Source organism: Melopsittacus undulatus, chromosome 3, assembly GCF_012275295.1.
Source record: "Melopsittacus undulatus isolate bMelUnd1 chromosome 3, bMelUnd1.mat.Z, whole genome shotgun sequence".
In the NCBI taxonomy this organism is placed as follows: Eukaryota; Metazoa; Chordata; class Aves; order Psittaciformes; family Psittaculidae; genus Melopsittacus; species Melopsittacus undulatus.
In genome coordinates, this window is record NC_047529.1 from 14475324 (window position 1) to 14490655 (window position 15332).

The 15332-nt window shown below is 51.9% G+C and overlaps 1 protein-coding gene across 1 annotated transcript; it reads right to left on the reverse strand.

Moving 5' to 3' along the window:
* Positions 1 to 303: 303 nt before the first annotated feature.
* PNOC (prepronociceptin) lies at positions 304 to 8388 on the reverse strand. Its single transcript, XM_005146388.3, has 3 exons — positions 8359 to 8388; positions 4481 to 4617; positions 304 to 1081 (listed from the first exon to the last, which is right to left on the reverse strand). The coding sequence occupies exons 2-3, from the start codon at positions 4598 to 4600 to the stop codon at positions 608 to 610; spliced, it is 594 nt and encodes a 197-aa protein (XP_005146445.1). The 5' UTR covers positions 4601 to 4617; positions 8359 to 8388; the 3' UTR covers positions 304 to 607.
* Between the last annotated feature and the right edge of the window lie 6944 nt (positions 8389 to 15332).

Below are 15332 nucleotides of genomic sequence, written 5' to 3' on the forward strand. Positions count from 1 at the left end.
TTAATTTTCCAAGTTTTTAAGATTTATTTTTTATTTTTAAATATTTAATTTTTTTATTTTTTAATTTAACTGTGTTAACTATTTTAATTTTTCATTTTTTGAAATTTATTTTCATTTTTCATATTTTACATTTTATTTTTCCATTTTAAAAAAGCAATTTCACTTTCTTCTTTAAAAAATTATTTATTCACACTGTAAAAATTCAGATTAGTTTTCAATTTTTGAAAGTTCTTTTAATTTTTCCATTTTAAATTTTATTTTAATCTTTCAATTACAATAAAATCTGAATTCACTTTAGGGGACTTAGACATGCTTTGGGGGGGGGGGGTGCTGAGCCACCCTTCGATCTACTTGGTGTGGAGGACAGCACCTTTGTGCCCATCCTCCCCGGCAGGGGGAAGCTGACAGCAAAGGACCTTTCCCCGCACACCCTCCAGATGCCGAGATGCCGACGGCCGCTCTCAGCATCCCTGGTCTCTAATTTGCCATTTCCAAATTAATCTGTTGGACTCCCTTTTTAATTTGCACCCATGGACATGAGGAGGAGGGGGGTAGAGGGTTGACTTTTTTGGCCATGGCGGACCTAGCCGGGCAGCGCGGGTCTCCGTTAGATCTCGTTGTGCTCGCTGATGCCGCCGGCAATGTCGTACTCACTGGAGCGGGGTGACATGCCCAGGTACTGCTTCAGGAACTCGCTAAACCTCTTCTGGTTGTTCCACTTCCTCGCCGACTTGCGGACCCCGATGAAGCCCCCGTACCGCTTCTGCACCCCCCTGGCCATCGGTGCCGGCCACGAGCCACGTGTCCCACGTGGGAAACTGCCGAGTCGTCGGGAAATGTCCTCGGGTGGCTGCAGGAAGGCTCCCGGCTCCTCTTCGACACCTTCATCTTCGGCCTCCCGTCGCTGCAGCAGCTCGCTCACCTGCAGCGGGCTCACCGGCACCGCTGCCACCGCATCGTGCCAGGGATCGCCAGCGTCCTGGAGGTCGCGGGGCCGCGGGGCAGGTCGGCCAGCGGCAGCAGCACACAGCTCCCAAGTGGCCCGTGGCACAGCTTCGCCTTCACACTCCAGGATGCAGATCTGCATGGGAAACACAGGGATAGGCATCAGACGGGGTTTGGTACATGGGGTGGTGAACCCTAATGCCAGGTGTTCTGGCATTCCCCCACTTCCAGCCTGTCCAGTGATGCAATGCATTGGAAGACACCCACGGAAAGGTGCCAGCAGCTCATCAGCCCTTTCTTGGCCTCATTCAGTGAGGTGCCCCTTCCCAAATCCTGTTCCTGGGCTCCCAGTGGTGGTGGAGACAATGGAGAGCCATGGCAGCTACTCACCATTCCTCTCCAGATGCTCCAGTCCTTGCTGGATATGCTCCATACTTCCCAGTTGACATCCGTGATCCCATTCCACCACCCCATACTTCACACTGCTGGACCTTTAGCTGGGCACAAGGCCAGAAAATCACCCAGTGATGGGATGGCAGAGCTGGGAAGGGACCTCTAGCTTTGCCCATGAGTTGTTCTTTCCCAGGGGCAGGACTTTGCTCTTCTCCTTATTGAATTTCATGAGGTTCTTATTAGCCCATTTCTTCAGCCTGTCAAGGTGCCTCTGGATGGCAGCACGACCCTGTGCTCTACAGTCTGCACCTCCCAGCTCTGCATCATCTGGTACTTGCTCAGGGTGCATCTGCCACATCATCCCAGTCATTAACGAAGATGTCAAGGTCCTCCAGGTTTCAGTCCACCTCACTGCCTGTTTATCCTGTGCTTCAGCAGCTTGTCTATGAGGATGTCATGGGAGACAATGTCAAAGTCTGACGAAAGCCAAGACAAGCTTTGTCTCACTGCAAAAAGCTGTCAGCTTGATCAAGCACTACTTCCCCTTCATAAATCCTTGCTGGCTACAACTGGTGACCTCCTTGTCTTTTATATGTTCAGAAATGTGTTGCAGAATGATGTGCTCCACCACCTTCCCAAGGGCTGAGGTGGGGCTGACCAAATCCTCTTTTACACCTTCCTCAAAGACACTTGATATCTGCCTTCTCCCAGCCCTCAGAAACCCACCCCAATCACCACATCCCTTCAAAAGTCATCAAGCCTCATTAAAAAGGTGCCCTTTGGCTTCTTCCATGTTTGTGTCTTATCCCTTTCTAAGAGGCCTCATGTACCAAGGCAGGCCACAGACCCGACATTGCTGTGGGGTGATATCCCCAGGTAGGCTGGTACCACTAATCCCAGCACCCAGGGGGAACCATCCAGGAGAAGAATGTAGAGGAACCAAACCAAAAAATACCCAAAGAAACCAGAGCTGGAGTTCCCAGAAGGAAAGGGTGTCTTCCCTTGTGTTGGAGTGTCTCCATCCCAGTATTAGCTTCATGGTGGGCTTAATACCAACTGGAGGAGCCCATGCTGATGCACATCAGTGTGTCTTATTGCTACAGGCCATATCCAAGACCAGAACCTTCACAAAGACTCTCCTCACCATGGGTTCATTAGCTTTGGCAAGCAGGAGGTGCTACAAGTCCCATTGTGGTGTCTCAGGGCTGCAGTTCAAGCATGCAGCTATGCAACAATTGGCTATTTCCATCCCTGGGGGCAGGCTCTTCAGACAAGCAGTGAGGTGATGATAAGGGTCCATGTGGACATACCAAGTGTATCCTGTGCTGATCCAAGACCCTGTCCTGGGATCTCCAAGGCTATGGCAGCATCTACAGCTGATGAACAGTGTCCTGGCAGTTGCCCATGTTGAAGATGAAAAGTTAATGGATCACACTCAGATAACAGCTCTGATGAGCACCAGCAGATAGGCTTCAAGAAGAATTACCCCAGGTGTCCTATCATCCATCCAAAAAGCAGCATCGTAAACATCCCAGGGTCTTTGACCATTGTGTTGTGGTCTTAATTCACATGGAAATGGGTTCTGCCACCAGGCCAGCCCACAGAGTTTTGGGAATCTTCAGCAAACACCAGCCAATGCTCCTCCATGTCCAGGGCTCAAACTACCTTGGGATGCTCCTTCCAATCTTCAGTTGGCATTACTGGTGCCACCATGAGTTTACACCATCCTAGATGATTCTGGGGTACCAGGACGTAGGTGATTCATCCATATATTGAAGACCAGCTCCACCGGCTGCGTCTGTCCTGCCCTGGCAGCTGCGATGCTGATGCAGACATGCCTGTTACTTCAGGGTGATCTCCTATTTCTACCCTTGAAGTATGGATCATCCACACCACTGGTGGGACTTCTTTGGAAGTTGCTATGGAAATGGTGGACAATTGCATCAAATCCCACCATGATGCTTCTTCCAGCTCAGACTGAGCCTCGAAAAACCCCAGGTTCCTCTGCTCCTGGTACAAAACACTTCCTTTGAGATACAAGCTTGTACTGACCCATAAGCCAGCAACCATCTCATCTCTTCTCCATCTTGCTGGCCAGCGAAAACAGAGCAAAACGCGGCTCCAGAAGCAGGACCAGACAGGAAGGCAGGGGCTGCAGAGACACTGGTACCTCCAGACTGCAAAACAACATGCTGGGGCAAAACCAGAGCAATCGCTCCCCAGAACATGTTGGCATTGACATGGGAATGCAGGATTTGCCTGCAAGGGGGTAGCATTGGAATGGCTCCAGCATCTCCACAGAGCCCTGGAACTCTCCGATCCCTCGTGTTTTTCAGGGGTATTTCCCAGCCTTAGGGGCTTCCTGAGCTGCTGGCTCCTTTCAGGTGGATGTCTCAACCTGCTATGGTTTATCATCGCTTATAAATTGGTGAGCAGGCAGGGGGGAAGCAATGGATGATCCCACAGGAGTGGAGGGGGAGCAGGAGGGAAAGAAATGCTGCTGGCCAGGGCACAGCCACAGCTCAGTGAAGGGGAAAAGAAAGGCTTAGGGGTTGAAATAAAAAAAGCCAAACAAAAAAGCTATTTAATAACTCTTTCCATGAGATGTTGGAGGCAAATCAAGACAGTGAGAGGGTCTGCAGGGTGCTTGATGCCCATCTCCCATAAACACTGTGGTTCAGCAGCCATCTGCAAAGCTGGTCCCATCCTGATGGGGCTCAGAGGGAGAGTTGGGTGGCTTCTTTGAGGATGGGGTGGGTATTGGCAACAGTCTGGGCTTGATACAGGTAGGAACAGTGATGCTGCAAGACATGGGGCAGGAGAGCTGGGGATGCTGAGGGTCTTGGGACCTTCTTAGGACTCTCCTTGGGCCATTACAGCCTTGTCCCCATCACTTCCAGAAGCTGGTTTGGAGTCTGCGTCTTTCTGGATGGTGTCCCTGGGGGGTGCCCGAGGAGGAGGGGCAATGATGGCACGTGGCACCTTCCCCTTGAGGTTTGGCATCAACCAGCAGCCAAAATCCTCCCCAACCCCCAAACCCAACCCAGCACAGAGGGGAAGGTGCCCACCTAGTGTAGGGGGGTACAGGAGGTGCTACCCCCCCGCTGCTGCCTGTGGCAGGGGACAAGGCAGAGGCACTTACGAGGACGTCGAAGCTGTCCCGGTAGAGGTGGCGGTCGCAGTGCAGGCAGTCCCCCCGGCAGTCACCCCGTGCCCGGGCGAAGAGGCAGAGCAGCAGCAGGTCCCAGAGCACAGCCCTCATGGCGGCACCGGCAGCGGCTGCGGCACGGGAGAGGGAAAACCCGTCAGGCCAGGACAGCACCGGCACCACCGAGCCCTGCTCCTGCACCAAAAAGTGCCCGTTCTCAGCCTGCCCTCCCGCACCCCAACCCGGACACGCGTGTTCCCGGTCTCCCTGACAGAACTGTACTGTCAGGAAAGGAGCCCGGCTGCCTCCTCATTCTCAAAAACAGACCCGCTGTGTCCCAGCTTATTTTTTCCCAGCCGATCTCATGGCATGCGTCCCGGACGGGGCTTATTTTAGCAGATGGACGTGTTGGGGCAGCACGTCCCTGGCTGTCCCCTGAGCAGGGTGCTCCTTCTCTGAGCATCACTGGAGCTGGGTGAGGATGTCCCGCTCCGGTTTCCCCTCTGTGTTGTTTCTGTGGTGGTGCCACACCTTTCTCTGGAGGGTTCAGTCTGCTGCTGGCAGGGATTGCTTGGGTCTGAGCCCACCCAGTGTGGAGCAGCAAAGACAGTTCCCAAAGAACCTGCATGTGTCCTGTCTGGCTTTGCCAACATCGGTGATGGGCAGCGATTAAGAGACATGACCAAGGTTGTGTGCTTCCCTCCCAATTCCTGGAGATTTAGCCTGATGCATTCCCATGGCCACCTGCAAGCAGGAAGGTTGGTCCTCCTGCTCCGCTCCTCACCCTCATGCCTCCAGGAAAAGGATCCTACATCCCCACGATCCTTGGGAGCAGGTCCTGGTGCTGGTTTATAAAGCAGCAAGGGCGGGAGATGGAGGTGATGGAGAGGAGCAGGATAAGGATGTGGAGGTTGGTGCTACCCTTGGTGGCACTGAGGTCCCACCAGTGGAGCAGCACTCAGAAACCCCCATACTGGGATGCTCAGAGGTGAGGAAGACCTCAGTGATGGTGGCTTCACAACCTGTGTGCTGCTCCAGCACCATTTCAGGCTGCTTTGGGGGGGACTTAAGCACCTGAGGATCTCCACTTATTTCCCACTCCACCAAGGTGTGGAGGGCAACCCAACTCTTTGCAGTAGAGGCAGAGCACCCGGTGAGGTCCCCAACCAGCATCACATTCACCTTTCGTCCCTGCCATCCAGGCAGTGACACAGAGCCTGGCAGCTCCCAGTTGTCATTTGCTGGACGGTACAAGGGGAAGCTGATAAGAGCAGGGATTGGGACTTAATCTTCATTGAGTCTCATTAAAACTGGCTGGCGGCGTGAGTCAGAGGTGTGGCAGAGAGCTCCCAGGAGAGGGCAAGCTCCCCCCCAAATCACTCAGCTCCAGAATGGGGTTTGGCAGAGCCAGGGAGGGGGCTGCAACCCACCCCCCAGCCCTGTTCCCATGTACCCATGAGACATCAAGTCCAATGTCCTGGGCTAAGCAGGTCACATCTGGCTGCGGAGGAGGCTCTGAGATTACGGCTCGGCTTTTCTTCCCCGTTAATTGAAAGATGCTATCTGGCGGGCGGGATGCGGTACCCTGCCAGCATCAGTGGCCAGGCCAGGGGTGGGAAAGAGGGAAACAACCCCCTCTGTTTGTGAATCTGTGTGTGTGTCCCCAGATTAAGTCAGTCCGTTAAAAGGGAAGGACCAAGTGTGGTGGTGGTGGGGGGGGTCTTGCTTCTGCCCTTGGATGTTTGGGGTGAGGGGGGTTGCAGGTTATGGGGTGGTGACGGCACGAAGCCCTTCCCGAGTTTCACATTCACAGAACCATGTGAAAAAAAGGGATGCCTTTTTTTCTTTTTTTTTCCCCATTCTTCCCCCTTTTTTCTTTTTTTTTTCTCCCTTTTTTGCCATTCCCCCCATTTTTTCCTCATTTCCCCCCATTTATTCCTCATTTTTCAGCTTTTTTTCCCATTTCTTTGTATTTTGCTCCACCTTTTTTTGGGAGGGGAACCAAACCTGGGCACTGTTTCTTAAGGGATTCACCAACCAGTCCCACTGCTTTCATGTCTTGGGATGCCATCAACCCTGCCAAGGCTGTGACAGCCCCGGTGTCATACCACAGCCTCCTCCATGGCTCCTCGGACACTGGGGCTGCTCCTGGACATGAACCTTCCTCTTCCTCCCTGAAAACTAAACCTGTCCATCCTGGGAGGGGGCGCCAGGATATAGACACTTCATCTCACAAAACAGCTTTGGGACCCCCCCACTGCTACAGGCTGCCCTGAGGGTGCATCCTCCAAAGTTTTCAATCCAGTGGAATTACCCTCATTAATATTTTTTGGGAAAGAAAGAGGGTTTATTTAGAAATCCAGCCTGCAGTTCAGATAATGGCAAGGTTTGGTTATCCGTCAGGACAAGAGGCTTTTATTTATTGCTCCGGGTGGGATGATGTGGGAGATGCAGCCGTATGAAAGGGCTGATTCGGGGGGCAGCGGGAAAGATGTGGGATGTGAATAACCCGAAGAGAAGAGGTGGAAGGGGAAGCAGGTGCTTGCTGAGATGGGTTTTATTCGCTTGATTTGATGTGATTTGGGGTAGGAGCTTGCGGGCAGTGCTGGGGAGCTGCTCACTGCCTCTCTCCTGGCATTCTGCAGCCCCTTTTCGTATGGGAGACACTAACAGAAGGGATTATCTCAGTAGTAGGATCGACATTCTTCCCCGAACACCTTCACAGGGGTTTAAACGCAGCGAAGCTCTGGCTTTCCCAGGTCAGGATCAGTCCCGCCATGTGAGGAGCACATTTAGGAGCTCCTCGCTTCCCACACCTGGAGCAAAACCAGCCCAAATTCATGTTTTCCTTGCTAATTCCCACACTGCCCAAAGCCAAGGCCTGATCCAGAGGGCAAGAAAGATGCGATGGGGCAGGATCCAGCCCCGCTGGAAGCCAGCATTGAAGGAGTCAAAGCTTTTTCCAGCCGAAAAAGCACAATACTGTCCAACAGTGTCCCCCACTGGCACTGGCTAAAATACTTCCCCAGCTCCCCCAAACCCTGGTGATGCCGCTCGGCTTTGTGCAAGCAGCTTTTGGGGGGATTTTAGGGAGAATGGGTGAGGTTTGAGGCCGGGGGCAGGGGTGGCTGCAGATGCCCGGCGCTCGCCAGAAAAAGAAGCATTTTCTTTTTTTGAACCCCCTCAATCAGGTAATTGGCCATAATTGGCCAAAATTAGACGCCGCGGCGTGACTATAAACACAGATGTGGGCTCAAGAGGCTGAGAAAGGCTGTTCAGAGGTAAAAAAGCTCAGGAAGAACATTTCTCCCTGCGTCCCCATGTCTCAGCCGTTCATTCCTGCTTTTCTGAGGGAGATTAAAAAAAATCAAAGCAACAAATAAACCATTTTCCTCTTTTTTGTGCTTTTTCAAGAGGAAAAAAGGGATTGCTCGCAAGCCAAGCATCTCCCGGAGCATCCCATGGTGGCCCCAGTGAGATCCTGGCTAGGAAAAAAAGGGGCAGAAATACTGAATGAGGAAAGTCGTGGCACGGCAGCTCCCCAAAAAATCCCCTAAAAATCCTATTCATCCCAGAGGAACCCATCATCACCCTGTGGACTTCCCCCTGGGTTCGGGCAGGTGGCCCATGCCGACTCTTGTTGCATCCCTCCGGCTCCACTCCGGTTGATTTTGGGGCTGGATGGTAAAGCTGAAACTTTTCCTCTTGTGGGATAGAGGAGATGGATTTCTCCCTCTGGGAAGATATTTCATTTAACCCTTAACAAGGAGGGGAATATCTCTTGGTGAACTGAAGCCGGACAAACCATCCTCAGACAAAAAAATCCCCAGGCAAGTCCCCCCCAGGATGGAAAATAAAAGCGGATTTCCTACCTGCGGGTGTGCTGTCGGCTGCCGGCTCCTCTGATCTGTGACTTCTCCGATGCCTGTGCCACGGTGGTATATATAGACAGTGTACACACGCATCCCCACACCTCCCTCCCCGAACACGTGCGTCGCTGAGCCCACCCCCGGGGGCTGCCAGCGGAGGGATGCGCCAGCCGGCAGCTGGGGACCAGGGATGTGCATCCTTCCCCTCCTCCTGCAGCCTTCACCCCTTCCTCCTCCTCCTCCTTCCCAAATCTGGGGACAGCCTCGAAGGAGGTGATGGATGCTGGCCTTGTGCTTATCCAAAGGTGTGGTGTGTCTGAGCAGCCCAGGGATGGTGGGGTTGGGATGGAGGCTGGGGGAGGTGTAAAGCTGATGCTGCTTGGTGGCCCCAGTGTGCCCTGGTCCAGACCTGGAGGGTTACAAGGATCTGAAGGCACCAGCAGCTGGGTAAGCCCCCGAAACACCCCCGAAATCACTGCTCAGCCCTTCCTATGGGGGTCTTTTCTCCCCCTCAGGCCTCAGAAAGAGGCAAAGGAGGGGTCTCCAACCCCGTTATCAACCCACTCTGCCACAGCTGCGGCAACACCGTGCGGCTACCGAGCACGTCGTGCATCGATGGCAAGCGTGCGGGTGGGAATAATTGATTTCAGGCTCAGTGGATGATGGAGGGGGGAGCAGAAAATTCCAACTTCACATTTCACGGATGACAGAAACGCCCGGGAAGGGAGACGCAGCCGCATGCCGGCACCTCGCGAGGCGGAGAGCTGGATTTGGCCATTCCAGCATCAGGGATAGATGCTGCCTTTGGTTTGGAAAGGCCAAATCTGTCTCGACCTTCAGTGGTTTCTCCTGCAAAGCAGCATCATCCCATTTCTCTCCCCATTTGGGTGACCTGCAGCAATAACGCTTGTCCCTGCTGGTGCCGGCACGGAGCCAGGACCCCCCCCAAGCATCTTTCCCTGCCCCACCTCAGTAATTAAATAATAAAATCTGCCTCCATGCTGTGATCCTATCTTGGTAATTTCTTGTAATGACTCCCTAGGAAGGGCGGGAGAGAGGAGCAAAACGCCTTTTTTGTTCAGATACAGCTACTAAATAGTTGCATTTAATGCCCCCCGGGTGAGACCTTGGATGTGCTGGAGCTTGGGCAGCCATAGAAATTGATGAAAATGCCCAAAAGCAGTGAAACAGCATCACAGGAGTGGTTGGAAGGGAACTCCCCAGTGCTGGGGGCAAGATGTAAACCTGGATTTGGGGTGTTTCAGTGGAAAATTTAGGCTGGTGAGCAATGCCATGCCAGTCGCATGGGCAGCCAGGGATGAAGCAGTTCCCATCTTGCTCCCAGGTGAGTGCTGGAAATAGAGTCTCTGCTTTACTAAAGATATATATATAATTGATACTTCTTTTTAAATCAATATCTATATTTGGTATAGATATATAGATATTGCTTCATGCTTCCTTAATCACTTGGTTTATCATTAAGGCCATATTCCCTGCCTCCTATACAAAGCCGAGCAGCAGCTGAGCCAGAGTGAGAAAGGCTTTGCGCTTCTTTTGTCCTTTCCTGGGGTAATTTCACAAGCTCTTGGTGCTGCTGTTCCCTCCACAGCCCCCCCAAATAGTAATTTCTCAGCATTTATTGAAGTGCCTCAGCCTTTTCTCCCCTAACCTGGCCAAATGGGGTTGCCTCCACATCTCCTTGTTTGAGCCATTGATAATGATGCTGTTGAGCTGGCAGGAGCAGGAGGCAGCAAATGACATCGAGGTGACGTCGTTTACAGTCTTGCTAATTAACAAAGGGGTGGAGGGGGGTGATTGACAGCCGAGGTGCCCAAACGCTGTGTGCTAGGCAGGAGAAACACCCAGTTTTGCAGCTTTTCCAGGTTTTTCCAGGTCCAGCTAAACTCCCATTAGCAGTACTGGGGAAGGAACAGGTTTGGGATCTGGAGACAATTGACTCCTTGTAAAATTAGGATTAATTTTAGGATTTATTAAGGTTTTGGGGCATTTCTGTTTCAAAGTTAGGTCCAATTGAGCGCTTTCCTCCATGGTTTGGGGCAGGGGAGGGGAAGAACAGCTCTGGTGAGGCGGAGCAGGAGGATTCGAAGTGACAGGCAATTAGCAGCGAAAAGCAACGATCCTTTTCAGAAAGCGGACATAAAGCAGATGGGATCTGGCACAAGGGAAACATGGAGAGGATTCAAAAGCTGCCTGGAGGATGCAGGAGCTGGAAAACTCGGGAGCTGGGAAGTTTTGTTGTTCCCCAGGTCTCATGGATCTTCCCACAGATGGAGGGGCCAAGGACATACCCAAGCCTCCCATGTTCACTTTTGGATGCTGCCTGATTATTTTCCTGATTAACTCCTGGTGTTTATAGGACAGCCATCCCCTCGACCAAGAAAAACATTCCCTGAGCATCACCTCATTTCCTGGCCCCTGCTTGGGTACTGGTGCTCATGAGGTGATTTTCCAGTAGCTTTTCAAGAATCAGACACTTGATGCTAGGGCCATATCCTGCTCATGGGCAGCCTCAGTGTGATGCTTTCATAAGATGAAGGAGCAGTTTAAAAGGACTCACTGCCCCAGTTTGGGGTTGATAAATGCCACAAGTGGGGTACAGACCAATGCTGCCGATTTACTCCTATTGGCAATGACTGGGAGCTTTGAGTTCTGCCCTGGCAGGGTGAGGATGAGCGTGATGAAGGTTCAAGCTATTTCTGCTCCCCAGCAAGCAGCTCAGGGCTGGGCACGAGAGCGGGGCTGGCACACTGTGTCTTCTCACCAAGCTGGGGCTTGCACAGCCACTGAGCACCGCAGGCAGCTGGGTCCTGCTGGGTGGCAGGCAAGGACTTGCCAGGCACAATGGGAACCTGTTTGCATCCTTCACTCTTGATAAACCTTAACAGAGGCACCTGGCTCTGGGCCATGTGTGGGGACCACTGGTGACCCTGTTGAGGATGCTGAGGGTTGCCTGGAGACCTGCCTGCACTGAGCAGGAGGCAGATGCTCTGAGCAGGGGTGGGGAAAGTGAACCTCAAAACTAAATGCAAAGAGGGGGGGATGTAGCTCTTTTCCAACAGGGGAGGCTGCCATGGGGTGTACCCTCCGGCTCCATCACTATAGAGGCGAAGGGTGCTATGGGTGCTATTGCAAGTGGGTTGCAGCTGATTCAATTGACTGGGTGGGAAAATAAACTGATTCTCTCTCAGGTTGGTCTTCCACCACTTTAGTGAGTTCAATGAGCTTGTAAGGGGTTTGATGGGCAGCTGGAGGATCTGGTGGGATAGAAACCCATGCAGATGCAGCTCTTCATGGGCAAAGCAGGACATTATCCTCTGCCTGGTCTCCATTGCAATGTGGGCAACGATGACTTCACTGCTGGGTCTCCACCACAGTCTGGCTTAAATAATGCTGGGGCCAACAACAGGTGAGTTGAGGGATTGGGGAAATGCTAAGGAAAAACAAAACACATGAAAGGAAGGAGAGAGCAACCCCTTCCTGCAGGAAAGAAGCAAAGATGATATTCCTGCAATAGAGAGACTAAAGTGATTCAGCTTGAGGTGACATCTAGGAAGATCATAATTTCTGCTTTCTGCCCTACGTCCCTGCTGCTGGGAAAGGCCACTTTGGACACAGAAGCTCCACCTCGCATTGGGAAGGGAGGTATTACCCCCAAAGGTATGTGGCTGCTTCTCTTGGCACTGCCTCAAGGTTTAATCTTTGGAGATGCTGGAACCATGTCTGGATTGGTGCTGAGGACCATGATCTGCTTTAAGATTGGCCCTACTTTGAGCAGGGTTGGGACTAGAGCCCTCTGGAGGTCCCATTCTGCCTTTCTGGGACTTTCTGCCCAAAGGGTAAGGAAAGACAGGGACCAAAAAGGGACTAGGAGGGCCTTTATTTAAAGTAATAAAGACAGTGATGTTTCACCCTCTGTCTGTGGTGACCACAGGAGTCCCAGGACATGGCCATCTCCACCCATCTCCATCTCTGAGCTGGTGCCAGGGGTGATGGGGCAGCTCTTGGAGAGCTGAGGTAGCTGGGGAGCAGCTTTGACCCACAATAAGGTGATGGACTCTCTATCCTGGTGGGTTTTGAATGATTTTCTGGGACCAAACTGCCCTGACCAGATCAAAAAGCCTCCACAGCACCTGCTTTGCTTCCGGGTGGTTCTGGAACTCCTACCTTTCCTCTGCTGTTGGTTTTTGGGGTCCGGTCACATCAGCCCTATACAAAGAACAAATATAGGTGATGCCTTTTTTTGAAGCATCTCCAAATTTGCCATTCACGGCAATTTTTGTGCCAGCATCCCAGACCACCCTCCTCGTTACCCCATGCTGGGACACACCATCCCCAAATGTCCCTATGGCTCTAGCCTCCTCAGCTCTGCTCTCACATGGGCCACATGGATGTTAGCTGCCACCACCACCATCACTACATGCCCACCTTGGCGTGCACCCACAGCGCAGAGCACAGCCTGACAACAGTCTGCAGCCTTCTCCAAGCAGAACCATGAATAGGTTCATCAAGAAATAAAACCGATGGCAGATACTGCCAGCAACACAAGAGCTCAGCCTCAGCGAGCGGTGGGGGCTCAGTGGGGCCCTGCCAAGTATTTGTGTCATCTCGTTGGAAATTGCAGTTTTATTGAAAACCCGATTGTGCTCATTTAGCTGTCGCTCAAACCCTTCTGCAGCCACTTACTAGCAGTGGAGCAGGGAGCAATAAGACTTTGCTGAAGATCACCCATCCTTTCACAAATTACCTCTTACTGATGAATTAAGGCCGTTGAGACGACGATGCCTGAAAGCTGAGAGAATATCTGAGTTTCAGAAGAAATGCCCTAAGCCATTATCCCTCTTTACCCATCACCCCTGAAGCCACATCGGGAGCGTTGCATGGGATGCTTGGCTCCGAGGAGCAATGCAGTGACGGGGAGGCCATGGGGATGGTTGGCGGGTGGAACATGGGATGTCAGAGGAGCTGTTAAAAAGGCTGTGGAGCAATATTTTGTTCAAATGGAGGGGGGAAATGGTAGACCTGACCCCAAATATGCTCCAATATGTGGTGTATGATTCCTTGTATGTCCCCTCCGCAGTGCAAGTGGGGGATCCTGCTGGAAATGAGCTTGATTCTGGTGTGGGAAACTCACCTTATTAGCACCACAGGCTGATTTTTCAGGGAAAAACTCTTGACTTTAGGCAAATCCTAAAAACACATTTCAGGGCAGAGAAAGAGCTTTGTAGGGAAAAGATTTTAACCCATGGCATGGGAAGTGTGGGCATGTGCATATACATATACATGGGTTTGGGGCTCCGAACACAGCCTTGGGACCAGCTGAAAGATTGCTGTCCAAGGCTCTCTGCTTTCCAAAGCATCCAGGAGCAATGATGTTGTTACCTCTTGATTGTTATATTTATGTTCAACCCCTGGGGCCAGCACATGGAAGATGGGCAGGATGGTGTTCCAACCATCTACTTGCTTCCTCCTTTGGGAACACGGCACCCCCTAATTCCTCCTTTTCCCATGAAAAAAAGAATCTTCCCTGGGGGAAAAAGTCTGCTCAGCTCAGCCCTGTCTGATGGATGTGGCAGGGACGGGCTGGAGAGAAACCAGATTGAAACCGGTGACTCATTTCCCACCAGCGGCTATTTCAGGGGGGGAAGAGCGGCCGTCCCTGCTCCTCCAACATCCATCAGGTGGTCAGAAAGTCCCCGCAGCCACCTCCAACACCCACCCCTCTGCCGTGGGGCAGACAAATGAGTTTTCACCCTGATAGGATCTTTTTCTTTCTGTTCTTGCATGCCCACCCCATGCCATCCTCTGCTGGACACGGGATGAGGATGCAGCTTCATCCCTACTGTTACCCAGACCCCCTGTGTTCCCCTTGCTGTTGATGGTTGACATTTGGCTGCGATGGAGCAGCTTTCCCTGGGTGGGAGGGAGATAATTAGCAATCAGCTTCCCAAGGACATTGCATAACTTATAGATACTGCAATGTCTATAGATGCTGACATGGAGCCGAAACCAATCCAGAATTACCAGCACACATGCCCTGCAGTGGTTTGGGGCAGGATGTTGGTTTCAAGGTACCAGTGATCCTATCCTAGAGCAGAGAATGGCTCTGACCCCAAAGCACAGGCACACATCCATCATCACACAGTCCCAAACTCTCATGCTGCCTCCAGCCAGGCTCATGCTGGGGAAAAAGAGCTTGAAGTTTAACGAAACGGGATCAGCAATCAATAAAAAAATATAACAATAAGGGATTTCTTTGCTAAGCAGCAACTAAATCTCCTCTCGCCCACCAGTCCTGTCCATCTGACCAGGCTTGCACCCTCCGCCTTCCCCATTGATCCCATTGCAGATCCCAGCATCCTCCCGGCAAGGAGCCTAGGCTGGTATCCACTAAACCACGATGCATCAAAAAATAACCCCCAAACCCTAGCATTTAGGGCTTTGTGAAAGAAAAACTGCTACATCACTGTCGTCTTTAGCACATAAAACCTCTGAGTCACCAGAGGAGTGTGCAACGCTTTTTAATAGAGTCCATGCTGTCCCAGCAGGCCCAATGTCTAACATTCAGGGATTTTGATTTATTTTATCTTTATTAATTTAGATTGCTCCATTAAAATATTCCCCCCCCACACACACACCCCAACATGGGTGCCTGGAAGGGGAGAGGGGAGGGATGAGCTGTGAGTTCCTTGCTGTGGGACATTGCAATGGCTGGAGGATACTGCCGTGATAATAAAGGAGTAAGAATCCAGCAGAGGCAATTAAACCCCTCACTGCCAGCCAGATATGAAGGCAATGGGATGGTACCCGACATCCTACTGGGCTCATCCTCCCCTTAGCATCCCCATGTGGAGGCAGGATTTGGGGCTGATGTGCCCCTGGGGGTGTGATACAGCACCTCTGGGTCTGCAGCCATTTTTTTAAGATGCAAGGAAACATTTCAGACCAACACAGTGATT